Source organism: Apiotrichum porosum (assembly GCF_003942205.1).
Source record: "Apiotrichum porosum strain DSM 27194 chromosome Unknown scaffold_1, whole genome shotgun sequence".
NCBI lineage: Eukaryota > Fungi > Basidiomycota > Tremellomycetes > Trichosporonales > Trichosporonaceae > Apiotrichum > Apiotrichum porosum.
The window spans coordinates 175,281-187,947 of NW_021167108.1; the positions used below are offsets into that span (position 1 = coordinate 175,281).

Genomic DNA, 12,667 nt, shown 5'->3' on the forward strand with positions numbered 1-12,667 from the left:
TGTGATATTGATAGAGGACGATGCGATACAATTGAGAGCCAAGTGCAGTACCTATTCTCTCTAGCAGCTGGGCGGGAAGCCGGAGCCTGCGTACTTTTAACAGTGTGGGTGCTGCATCCTCGCCTCCAGTCGCTCGTCGAACACACTGGTTCATCTCGATGACAGACGGGAGGAACGCCTGACGTCACGGGACCGAGGTCAATCAACATGCTGGAAGACCACGCTTGGGGTCAAGAGGACGTCCACTGGCCACTGGCCACGGTGGGTCTTCTCCTGCATAACTCCAGATGGCCCCCTAAACAGTCGTCATCGCTTGCTGGAGACGAAGTTGTCCTGCCTGGCTACTGGTTGAAATGAGGGGCATTTTCAGGTGACCAGCATGTCATGACGTCAACCGAGGTGCGGGATGACCATATGGGTCGGGACCAGCCCATCCCGTCATTAGTTCATCTCAGCTACGTGGACACGCGTCATGGCGGCTGTGATGATCCCAGACGCATGCTTCCATTAGAACGTATGCATTGGTCTCGTGAAGGTGGCAGGTCGGAGTGTATGCGAGAATGTGGCACATGCGTGGCATGGAAACGGGGACCGAAGATGTACTCTGCGGCATGCTGCGGCACCACCAGTCTAAACCAGCATTAGGCCAGCCACAGCCGCCATTCCATCACCACATGTTCATCCACACGCTTCTATCGTCGCGCGGGAATTGTGGGGTCTCGATGTGGGGGCAATACACAGCCCGGCAAGCGAGCTTTTCGTTCTATAAGGTTCGTGGTTACGGTGCTCGCTAAGACATGCGAAACACTCTTCTTTGTGGCCGAATCGATAACACTAGGGTACACTCATTGAGCAGATGTTTGGCCCCATCGCCCAGGATTCCGACTTGTATTGACATCAGTGAAGCGGCAGCGGCCAGGCATGACCTCGTCCCCTTAGGTCCGGATTCGTCGTAATTCCCTCACCCCTCTTCCGGAGGCCTCCACAACACCCATGTCCACCATCGCTGTGCCTCGGTCCTATACGTTTGTGTATCGAGGGCAAGCGGATGAAGGGCCTTGGGTGCCAACTCATGAAACCCGCCCTTGTGAGACCTGGAACATGGAACACGTAAGGTCGGACGACACGAGATGGGAAGCGAAGGGACAGCGGCTGGGCCTCTCGGGCTCAGGTGTGGGGTTGGCATGTTGGGAGGTGGACTCGTTTTCGAGACGCGTGCAACGATGGCCCTTGGATATCGACTCCTTAACAACAGAACCAACCGAACTGGACAAGTATCAGAACAGAAAACAATGCACCAGGAGGTGAACTCACGACGCACACGGTGATCGGGTGCCAGACTGGACTTTTCGATGCCGTACACTGCAGATCGCACCAGGCAGGCTCACGCTCACGCCATTCCGTGGTTTCCCTTGAAGATCCCCTGACAGTCGTGCGGGTTTGTTCTTTTCCATGTTGTTGTTGTACCGTCAAAACCAAAATATCCTTATTCCAGGCTCTCATTCCTGACACACAACTCCGGTGTCCGTAAACCTGATATATGGGCCAAAGCTCCACGGGGAACGTACAGTAGACCAGGGAGGCAGTGCAAGTGTTGTCGTGTTCAATGTGGTGCATGGGCTGGCCTCAGCGATAATCAAAGGAAGGTATGTTGCTGAGGAAACATGTGACTCAAAAACCACTGAGGTCTGGACTTCATTCGCAAACAGCGCTTATACCACAACCTTCAGAGCAATGTCACAGCCTTGGAAAGGTATTAAGATGTATAGTATGAGCTGTGAGCAAAAGTTTAGAAACGTGGCGAGCAGGCTTCAGTTGATGGACATTCTCAAAACTAGATATCGAGAGTGTTATCAGTGACATGTGTCGCATGAGCAGTGCCCAGTGTACCAGTGTCTCGACTGCGGTATGCGGAGATGCATACCGTGATGATTGGGTTGCAGAGTCTCCCAACTTTCCTGACTGACAGTCAATTCTCCAAAGTTACAGACATGCCACGACGCCACACTTCATGTACGGGTTGAGACAGTTTGTCAGGCCCAGCGCCTTGCCCGGTGCCGTGTATGAGTTGGACCAGATGAGACAACGCCTTCTTGTAACTTGAACGTTTCTGGGTCTTGCCTGCACGAGAGCGTGTGGCGGTCGCGTGCACAGGTGCTCACCATGTAACCATCCTCTGCGCGGCGCCGCGAGGGCAGACTGCTGAAGTACTGTAGGATCATTCAACAGTTATCAGAGGTCTGTCGGCCCAGTGGACGAGTGGAGGTGGACGCAGATGCGTATTACCCACGCTGTATCCATTGACTTTGAACGCATGGCAGTCATCGCCATCGCACATTGCAGTCCCCGCCTCGCGACTGGGGTACTGGGGCCGTCTCGACGATGGACGACTCGCGAAACTCGCCGCCGACCGGTGAAATGATCGGGTTGATCGGGATGGGTGCCCAGGCCTGGTTTGCCCGCGATTACCCGCGATTGCCTGAGATTGCCTTCTATTGCCGCTGGTAATAGAGGTGGATATGATTGTATAATCGGGTTTAGGTTTGGCTGACCGTTGGCGGCTATTGTTTCGTGCGTCCTTAAGTCGCCCCCCCCCCCCCCCCCTCCTCATGCTCGCAGTCCACTCACCTCACTCCTGCATCGACCATGACCTCGAGGTCCTCGTCGCCGGTCTCTGCATGCATTCATCATCCTCCCGACAACCCCCGCCCAGATTCCGTGCGGCTCTGCAGCAGTGCACTAAGCAGCAACGCAGCAACCACATTCCGGACAGGTCAGGAGACTGCGCGCGCCTTGAAAATCCAGGTCAACAAGTTGCGCGCCTGAACCTCCACCCGGGAACAACGTCCATTCACGCCGCGGGCGTGACTGGACTGCTGCTCCAGCACTACCTCTACCGGCAAGCACGCACTCCCCGTCAAAGGCCGTCAAACACTTGCTGCCATGGCAGGCCCAGGACTCTTTGCGCTGCGCGACTTTGCGCGCCTGGCCACGCCCAGCGTCTCGCTCCCGCCATCGACGTTGCTGCTGGAGACGCCGAAATGCATCGCCGTGTTCGACGCGTATCCAAAGGCGCGCTACCACTTTCTCGTCCTCCCCAAGCTCCCCTTCCCCGGCGACACGGGTCTGCTAGAGGGCAACCTCGACTCGCTGGCTGCGTTGCTGCGCCACCCGGCGCGCGGTGCCGTCGTCGACGCCATGGCTGCGGCCGCGGACGAAGTGGTCGAGATGGTGCGCGACGAGATGCACAAGACGGAGGGGTTTGAGTGGGGTGTCAACGTCGGGTTTCACTCGGTCCCGTCTATGAGGTGAGTGCAGTCTTTTATCAACGGTGCGCGCAGTAAGGAACGAGCAGCTCACACGTATGTACAACCCCACCTCAGACACCTGCACCTGCACGTCATCTCGGACGACCTGACTTCGCCGAGCCTCAAGAACAAGAAACACTACAACTCGTTCCGCCCCGACCTGGGTTTCTTCGTCCCACTGGGCGACGTTCAGCAGTGGATCACGGACGCCGGAGACGGCGGAGATCTCGATGCACGCGCAACGGTATGTCCTTGATCCAGACTGTGACATATGCTCGATCCAGTGCACCCGCTGGTTCGCCACTGGCCACTGGAAAGGTCGATTTGGAACCGTGGTTCCGGTCCCACGTTTACCGGAAACCAGTTCCAGCACCGTGCCAAATGTCGCGCAGTTGTACCCGCCCTTGTTTGGAGCAATCAGCTGACTCTTGTTTCTTGTGTATTAGGCTTTGCATGCCAACGAGACGCTCCTTACGACGCCGCTGTCGTGCTTCAAGTGTGACGAAGGGATGAGTAATATGCCTGCCCTCAAACGCCACCTCGACGAGGAGTGGCAAAACGCCAAGGCAAAGGCCACCTCCACGAGTCTCACGCGATAGCGCCACTTGTGGTATACACCCAAGTTGAGTGGCGGACGGGGGCGCGCGCGGATGTGTGGGCGTGTACTATTTTGCAAAAAAGGAAAGCACACAAACGGCCGGGACATGGGCCACACACCTCCCTCCTACACAAGAGGCCAAGAGGTGGGCATAAAAAGGGAACGGGCACGCCCGGAACCGGGTCCAATGCCGCGGATCGAGGACAAAGGACTTAGAGGAAGGACTGGGGTCCGGCGGGGCGAGACACCTGGTTACCTGTACATACTACCTGCCTTTTTATGCCGTGATACAAACGTTCCGGTTCCTTGTAGATTGTCTGCGGCGTGCCCCCACGATGGGCCCGAAGTCATTATTGGGCTTGTAAATGAGTATGGGACCAGGTGCCGTCGTGCACCGCCACTGTCATGCAACAAGGTGGGTGTGGGTGTGGCGTGGGCGGCAGACGTAAGTCTCTTCAAGACCAATAGGATCCTTTTTTTGGGCAGGCCCACATCAGCGACCGTGCCCAGTCCAGTGCCCGTCTCAAAGGCCAGCTCCCCGCGTGCCCACTTTCCTCGAGGACACTTCAAGATCTGAGGCCCATTGTGCCCCGGGGGTTTCTGGAAGTGTGGATATTCCACCAGTTGGTAAATGACATTACCCGAATTTGTAAACGGGCAAACGCACGGCTGTCAGATTCCGCTGCGCTGTCACACAGATCCACAGACCGGGGGACGAGTATTTCAATGAAATCTGGGTCGCGCGCGTGGCAGAGGATCTGGCGTCCCGAGAATGACCTCTGAAAAGGTTATTGAAGTACCCAGGAGCACAAAGCGTTACCTGTTCGGTCTATAATTGTATTGTATGCGTATGTGCAATACTGCGTAGCGGGGACAGCCGTGCAGTGGTGACAGGTGCCACACATCCCACCGGCCTCTCCCTCTCCCTCTTCCTCTGCCACTGCCGCTCTGTCTCCGGCTGCATGTTCAGATCTGAACAGAGGGGCAGTACGCAGTACGACGACGTCGGCACATGGCAAAATCCTGGCACATACCCGGTACGCACCCGAGGCAGCCGGGGGACCGTACCGCGGCAACCTCAAGGACGTCTGCGGCCGAGGACACACCGTGTCGCCACTCGTGTGACTCTCCTTTGCAGGCCGGCCCACAAGGGCGACCACGGTACCACGGCCGTCGGTCCTGGGGGGCCCGGACGGCCAGCCCACAGTACACTGTTCCTCTGCCGCCTCGTGCCCGCGCGCTCGGCAAGGAACACACACACACATGCTGCCGTCGCCATCCTTCAAACCAGAGATCGGTGGGCCATCTTTTCGGGCCTTTCTGCAGTCTCTCGCTGAAACTCGGTGCTCTTTTTCTCGCTCCCCCACACCGAATGGCTCGTGTTGGGGACACTGGGGGATCTGGGGTGGGCGGTACAGTCTGGGCCTTGAGGCTGGCTGAGCAGAGTGGATCAAATCGGGCAAGAGACGAACGCTGAAGACACACATTTCCAGCCTTCATCGACGAGGAGACGAGAGGAGGGCCACTTTGCATGCAGAGTCTGCTTGCTCACGACTTTGTCTGTCCACTTGTGTCTGACGTACAATACAGAGTCCGCGTCTCGTTTGACGGGTGTATGCGGCCGATCCTCTCCCACCTCGCAAAGTGTCTCGCACCAAGGCACAGGCGCACAGAAATGTACCCAGGGAGGGGCATGTCCGAATGTCTGAGGCGTATCTGGTGGCTGTCCGTTTGGCTTGGCTGGGCCCAGAAACAAGGCCTCGAGAGAGACCGACCAACCACAAAAAACCCACAGAAACCAAGTGTGCATAGCAAGGTGCAATGGGTGTGCATGGGGAGCAGTGCAAGGACGAGCTCGGTTTGTGTATGGCCACAACAAACGTTGCCGACCGCCACATTGCAGGAACATCAAGGGTGGTTTGACGAGAGCATGCCAGGCGTGCGACGACATGGGCCTGGAGGTGCAAGAGCCGAGGCTGTGGTGCGTATCTAGGGCTATCAGGACGAACCAGCATGGCCAGAGTGTGCCAGCATGGCCCACCAGAGAGTGCCCAGAGTGCCAGCCCACGCGCCTGCCCGCGGGAGATCTATTGGCGCAGTCGGGGCAACTGTCTCGGCAACACCACCCCGCCGCCGCCCACACACACCCACACTCAATGCATGCTCAAAGGCGCAATGGCCGCGCGTCCACTCTGCTGCTACATATAGCGATAGTTTGGGCCCCCAGCCATTCTTCTGCCCACCGCCGCTAGGCCCGTTAGTCGCGGTTTCCCCGAGCATGCGGCCGGCATTCACGCCTGCAGGCTGCAGGACGGGTGCAGGACACAACCCTCCCAAAGCCACCTGTGTTGTGGCCTCTCGGGGCGGACGGACGGACGGACGGACGGACGCGCACGGACGGCGCCTGCTCTCTCTGTCTGTCTGTCTGCGTTCCGCACCTCTTTTTTCTTTTCTTTTTTCTTCAATACAGAGTTTATACTCTTAGTGCCATCGTCGTCCGTAAAAGGGGCGGGGGGTTGGGTCCTCTTGTTGTTTGTCTCATGAGACCGGTTTCGGAAGCAGTTAGTAGCAAGGTACATGACGTGCATTTCATCCATTTGATTCTGGCCGTGGCTGTGGTTTGTTCTGCCCGTTTTAGTAGTGTTCTTTTACGATTGAGTGGCCAAGCCACACGAGGCCAACAGGGTGTGGCCGGTGTGGATGACATGATGACATGATCCACTCGTCAGCATCGTTGCAATGTTGCTGTGCGCGGGCTGCAGAGCCACGACGCTCTGGCGCTCTGGCTGGCGGAAATGGGACGGCTGGGGGTCACGGCGATCACGGCAGCGTCTCTGCTAACGGTTGCCCATGAAACGCGCGTGCTGGCTACAACGGCAGCATGGAAGGCACAAAGAGACACCATGTCCCCCCCCCGGGCGTGTTAGGAACCAAGGCTTCTGTCGCCATGCTGTTGCTAGGACTGCTGATCTGCAGAGCTCGGTGCGATTGGTTTGGTTGCATAAGAAGGGACAGCGATCGCTGCTGTATCGACAGCAGCAGCAGCCGCCGCGCGAGCAGCCTGCGGGGGACACGCCGCGCCGCTGGGTAGGGGGGCTGGACTGCAGGAAGCTGAGACCTGTTTCTCTCTGGTGCTTGGCGTCGTGGGCTCCTGAACGGCCTGAACGCCCGTCGCGAACCTACGTCTCTCTGAGGTTTGCAGAGAGAGCATGTGGCCGGCGTGTGGCCGGGGGGACCAAATGTAACATGCCGCCGCTTTGGCGGGCCTGCCGTGCCGCATCCTGGGTTTTTGCGCTTTTCTGGCAGTACGTGCGTGGCCATCGTTGCCCGTGGGCGGGGTATGGGCTTCTGTATATTGTTGTGGTGGGTGTCTGGGTGTGTCCTGAATCTCTGCTCGCTGCGCGCTGGGTGCCGGCTGGCAGAGACAGAGAGAGAGAAAGAGATTGCATCTGTGCACTTCCCCCCCCCCCCCCCCCCCCCCCCACCCAGAGCCCCGCGGACCCCGCCCCAGAGCGCCGCCGCTGCCGCCTCCGCAATCCAAAAGTGTCGTCCGCCGGCGAGGGCCCTTGCTCTCTCTCGCAGTGTGCTGCTCTCTGTGCGCTTTGCTCTCTGTGCATGTGCCCAAAGTCAGTCTTGCGCAACACAACGACGCTCGACCCAACAACACACTCCCCCCCTCTCCCTTCTCTTCTCTCCCCTCCCCTCCGTACAGCGACATCGTTCTTGCGTCGCTCCCATTCGTAACTACTCTCGTAAGAGGCCCAACAAGTCTCTCATCCACCAGAGACAGAACGGCAACACAAAACGCCCAGTCGTCGCTGTGGTGTCTTTAAACCCGGGCAACCGCTTTTGATTGTTCATATCACCTATACTCCCCCCCCTCCTTTCTTCACCACCACACTTGTCCCGTTCATTCCTGTGCTCTTGCTTGTTTCATCACCCTTCCCACTGGCATCGACTTGACAGAGTACTTTTGCCGCTCCCTTGTCCGGCACGCACGCACGCACGCACCCGACCATCATCCGCTGATCAACCCACCGACCCCGGAATCTCGGTGAGCCTCAGGCCCCTCTCCCTCTTTGTGTCTCTTCGCGCCATGACTGTGTGTGTGCGTTGCACGACATGTGCATACAAACAACAAAGTCCTTGCGTGCTTCATTCAACGGGCTGTGCGGGGATGCTGCCTGCGGGTGGCTGCTGTCTGCTGTACTGAGGGCTGGTCGGCAGCTGTCGGCGGGGACGGCGGCGGCGGCGGCGGCGGGCGGACGCAGCCTAGAGGCACACCTGTCCGGAGCCAGACCATGGGCCATTGACCGGCCATGGACAGAGAGAGAGACGCCAGCGTTCGTGCTGGCACGTATCTCTCGTTTGTCTCTCTCTCTCTCTCTTTCCATCGTCTCTGGTCATTGTCCATTCTCTCTCTCGCCGTCTCTCCACTATAGACGGACCAGTCTCCCCCCTATCCATCCGCCCGCATCCACGCCCCACCCGTTGTCGCTCGCTCCCCTCGCCTCCTTTGCTCCTTTCCTCCACCTTTGCCCTTTTCCTTCCCTGCAACGCAACCCCCCCCCCCCCCCCCCCCCACCCCCCGGTCTCTCTCTTTCCCCTCTCTCCCCAGCCCCGGACACCCCCATCACCCTTTTGTGCGCAAGCGGCCAGCCCAGCTGACATCATGATAGCCGGCCAACCCTTCACCGCAGGCAGCGCCGACCCTCGAGCGTCGACTTCGGCATCAGAGTCATCCACACCGCCGCAACCATCGTCCCGCCCGTTGTACGCTTCAAGCAGATACAACTCCAGCTCGCTGCCGTCCATCACTTCGGCCTATCCGTACGGAACCATGTGGCACACGCAGCAGCCTGGCGGCGGGGTGAGCACCATTGCTTGATTGATCATGATGGCAAAAAAAGGAATGTGCTGACACAATCTCCCTCCCCTCCTCCTCTGTACCTCTCTCTCTCTCGCTCTCTCGGCACGCGCTCTCCACATACGGCTTGTCCGCACATCCACCATTTGCTGTCCGCACCTTTTGACGTCCCTCGCCCCCGGTCCGCACCTCGCATCCATACAATCCCCCTCTGCGCCTCTGCCCGTCCTCTCGCCCCTCCCCCCGGTTTCCTTCTCTTGTCTCCCGCCCCACCTTATTACCTACCACCACCACCACCACCGCCGCCCCCCTCATCTCTTTCTTTCGTTCTTCACCCACCAACAGCCCGTCACTTTCGCCACTCAAGCGCAATTCCCTATGGCCCCTCCGTCCACCGAGGAGACCAATGGCCTCGGCCTGGACCCGGGAACCAACTCGGCTGATTTCCTCTCCATGCCCGGCTACGACTTGAGTTTTGGTGCGACCATGAATCCCAATGGTCAGGCCAACTCGTACCCTCTCGCTGCTTTGGCCCAGGCGCAGGCTCAGGCTCAAGCCCATGCCCATGCCCAGGCGCAAGCTCAACAGGTGCAACAGGCCCAAATCAACGCTCAGCAGCGCCCGTCACTTGCACTGGACACGACTGGTTCGGCCTTTACCATCCCGCAAGGCCAGCACCCTCCGTCCACCACGTTCAGCAACCCTCCCTCTGGACTGGACCTCAGCGGCTCGCACCACGAGGTTGACCGCATTCTCACTCCAAACATGTTTTATAACCCATTCCCCAACGACTATTCGATTCAACAGTCTGCACCGCCACCCATCTACTACCCGACGACCATTTCCCCCTCGCAGCTCCCCCACCAGATGCTCAAGCCCACAAAGAGCTTCTCGGACCTCATCCAGGAAAGCCGCCAGTCGTCCCTCTCGGCCTCGTCGACCGAGCACGAGTGGAACGGTGTCGACGACCTCTCCATGCCGCTGGCTCGCGCCCTCGTGATGGAGCAGCAGAAGCAGCAGCCGCCGCCTCCCCTCCAGGCACACCAGCAGCAGCAACCTCAGCCGTCTATGCAGCCACCCCCACCTCAGCAGCAGCGGCACGCACCCACGCCCTCATTTGACCTCCAGTCGCTCGGCGACCCTCATCGCGCCTCGATGCTCCAAAAGTCGCTCCAGATGTACCTGAATGCTCCCAACCGCCTCACCTTTGGCGAGCGCAAGATCATTGTCATGTCCCCCAAGGTCGGCCAGAAGAGCTACGGTACCGAGAAACGCTTCCTCTGCCCGCACCCGCAGGCCACCCTCCTGGGCAGTTCGTGGTTTACGCGCAGCAAGGATGACTGCCCGGTGTCGCCCCTTCTTCCGCCCCGCTGTAACATTTCCATTTCCACCGAGGCGCCCGGCAAGGACGTGCACATTGCCTGGACCACGCTGGACAACAAGTCGCTCGACGAGAAGATCCACACCCAGGCCATCACCACGGAAGACAGGCCATTCCTTGGCAGCGCAGCTGGCAAGAACCTCCACCTGTCGGACGGTGACGGCAAGCGCAGGGACGTCAAGGCGATCATCACTATCAAGGCGCCCTATGCCCATCACGCGGGGCGTCACGGGTGGGGCCCAGCCAAGGGCTCCATGATGGACATTTCGAATGAGAACATTATCGGTACCTTTGAAAGCAAGGAAATCAAGATCATCTCCAAGCCTAGCAAGAAGAAGTCCAACTCCAAGTCGCAAGACTTGATAATCCACCACGGCTCTACCATTGCGCTCTTCAACCGCGTCAAGTCGCAGACGTCGTCCACCCGGTACTTGTCGGTCCCGATCGACCTCACCCGCTACCACGGCTCCGACGGCCAGATTGTCACTGGCGCCATGCCCCCTGCCCTCCCCCAGACCGACGGTCACTTCCCCGGCTTCATCGTCAGCCCCAACGTCTGGGAGTCGTTCATCATCTACCTCGTCGACCCTTCCAAGCCGTCGGGGCTCTCCCACGTCAAGTCCATCAACCCGGGCTGGCCCAACCTCCCGGCCAACGCCATCCAGGTGGCCCCTCACCAGGCCGGTCCCCTTATCCGTTACAACTCGACCGTGGTGCTCCAGTCACTGCTCACTGGTCGCTGCACGCCCGTTCTTGTTGTTCGTCAGAGCTCGGAGGGTTCCGAGGTTGTTGGCGGGGACGGCACCGTTACCGACCAGGTCATGGCCTGCCCCGAGGGCGAGCTTCCTGGCAACGCCGTCTCGCAGCTCCAGAAGGTTGGCTTTGAGATCTACCAGCCCGAGCACTCGCGTGACCCAAACTACACTGGTCTCTACCTCTCGTGCGAGCAAGAAATGGCACGTGGCCAGTTCCCCAACTCGGAGCGTCGCTACATCCCCATGCCGGCTCCCAAGCACCGTCCGTCGAGCATGCCCAACACGCCGCAGGCTCGCTTTGGTGTCTTGCCCATGACCCCTCACACGACCACCGTCGGTCTCCCCTCTGGTCCTTCGAGCCCGATCTCGTCGTCGTCGTCGACCGACTACTTTGGTTCCCACAGCCGCAAGTCGTCGTCCTCGACCTTGTTCTCACCCCTCTCGGGCGAGATTCCCCTCCCGGCCTCGACAGATGGCGGGCCCGTTCGTCGCCAGCGCACCGGCTCGCAGTCGTCTCGCGGTCCTCTCCAGCGCCCGACTTTGCACAAGAAGCGTGCCTCGGCGGACATTACCACTGCCACGTCGTTTGACTTTATGGGCAACGCCCTCATGCACCACAGCCCTCCCAACGAGCGCATCTACTGGTCGCTTGACGTCGGCGACGCGTGCATCTGGACCATTGTGAGCACTCAGGAGGTCGTCTACACGTACTACGTCCCCGAGTACATCGCCGAGCCGTCCGAGCCATTCGCGCCCTTCCCGCTTGTCACCCGTGTCCTGTCGCCGGGCCAGAGCTCCGAGAACGTGCCCCAGAAGTACAACCACCAGTACACGTCCATGGCCCCGATGCCTGTTATACAAGTCTACGGCAAGAACTTTACAAAGTCGGCAGATGGCATGGCCCGCTGGCACGTGTACTATGGTGACCAACCGTCAACGTACAACGAGTACAGGTGGTGAGTACCCTCAACCTCTATTTTCCCATGCCGGCCTTTTGTGCTAACGTACCCCACAGCGGTGAAGTCATGGCAGCTGCCGTCCCGCCTCCCGGCCAGGCCTCGCGCCCCGTCATGCTCGTCCGCGACGACGGGCAGTGCATCCTCCCCACTGGTCTCCGTTATCCTCTCTGATCGTCCGAGGGCATCAAGTGAAACTCTTCCCAGTTTGTGTATACATTTCTCCTCGTCGTCGGCTGTCTCGTCCTCTCCCCTATTTTCCGTTTCTCCTTTCCGTCGTCTCTTTGGTGTCCAACCCCCGCGTCCGAACTCAAGCCAAACGCACTCCACTGCGCAGCCTTTAACCACAACATCCCTCCCCACCACCCCTAACCCCATCCCATCCCAAAACCGCATCATCAACCTCCGTCACAGGTCATTACTTGTTTCCCCGCCCCACCACCACTACCGATTCAAGTCTCTCTCGGTCGTCGCGCACGGCGCGCAACAATGTCCTCATCGCTGTACAAGAATAGACAAAAAATGCATCGTTCCCAAAAGTGATACGTACAAGGACACTATACATGCACTTGGTTGCCGTCTGCAGTTCAGTTTGTGTTTTTTGTTTCAGCAGCCACAGTACGAGCAACAAGGCAACAGGCACAGGTCTCGCGGTCTCGGCCTCGGCCTTCGCCTCACCCATGCGTAAAGAGTCTCACGTCCCCAAGACTATAGCCCAACTCTGTCCTGCGCACCGAGTGTGAGCGGACGCAATGAGCGGAGGACGGCCCGTCGGTCGGGCGGCGGGGGTTTGGATCTCCAC

At 59.2% G+C, this 12,667-nt stretch overlaps 2 protein-coding genes across 2 annotated transcripts; both read left to right on the plus strand.

Annotated features, from left to right (window-relative positions):
- Positions 1-2,943: 2,943 nt before the first annotated feature.
- On the plus strand, positions 2,944-3,907 carry EHS24_000069 (uncharacterized protein; the record flags this gene model as incomplete). The annotated part of the gene is made up of 3 exons (XM_028615910.1): positions 2,944-3,308; positions 3,384-3,552; positions 3,755-3,907. The coding sequence occupies 3 exons, from the start codon at positions 2,944-2,946 to the stop codon at positions 3,905-3,907; spliced, it is 687 nt and encodes a 228-aa protein (XP_028479767.1).
- Positions 3,908-9,151: 5,244 nt separating this feature from the next.
- On the plus strand, positions 9,152-12,039 carry EHS24_000070 (uncharacterized protein; the record flags this gene model as incomplete). The annotated part of the gene is made up of 2 exons (XM_028615911.1): positions 9,152-11,865; positions 11,925-12,039. 2 exons carry the CDS (start codon positions 9,152-9,154, stop codon positions 12,037-12,039), a joined length of 2,829 nt encoding a protein of 942 aa, XP_028479768.1.
- Between the last annotated feature and the right edge of the window lie 628 nt (positions 12,040-12,667).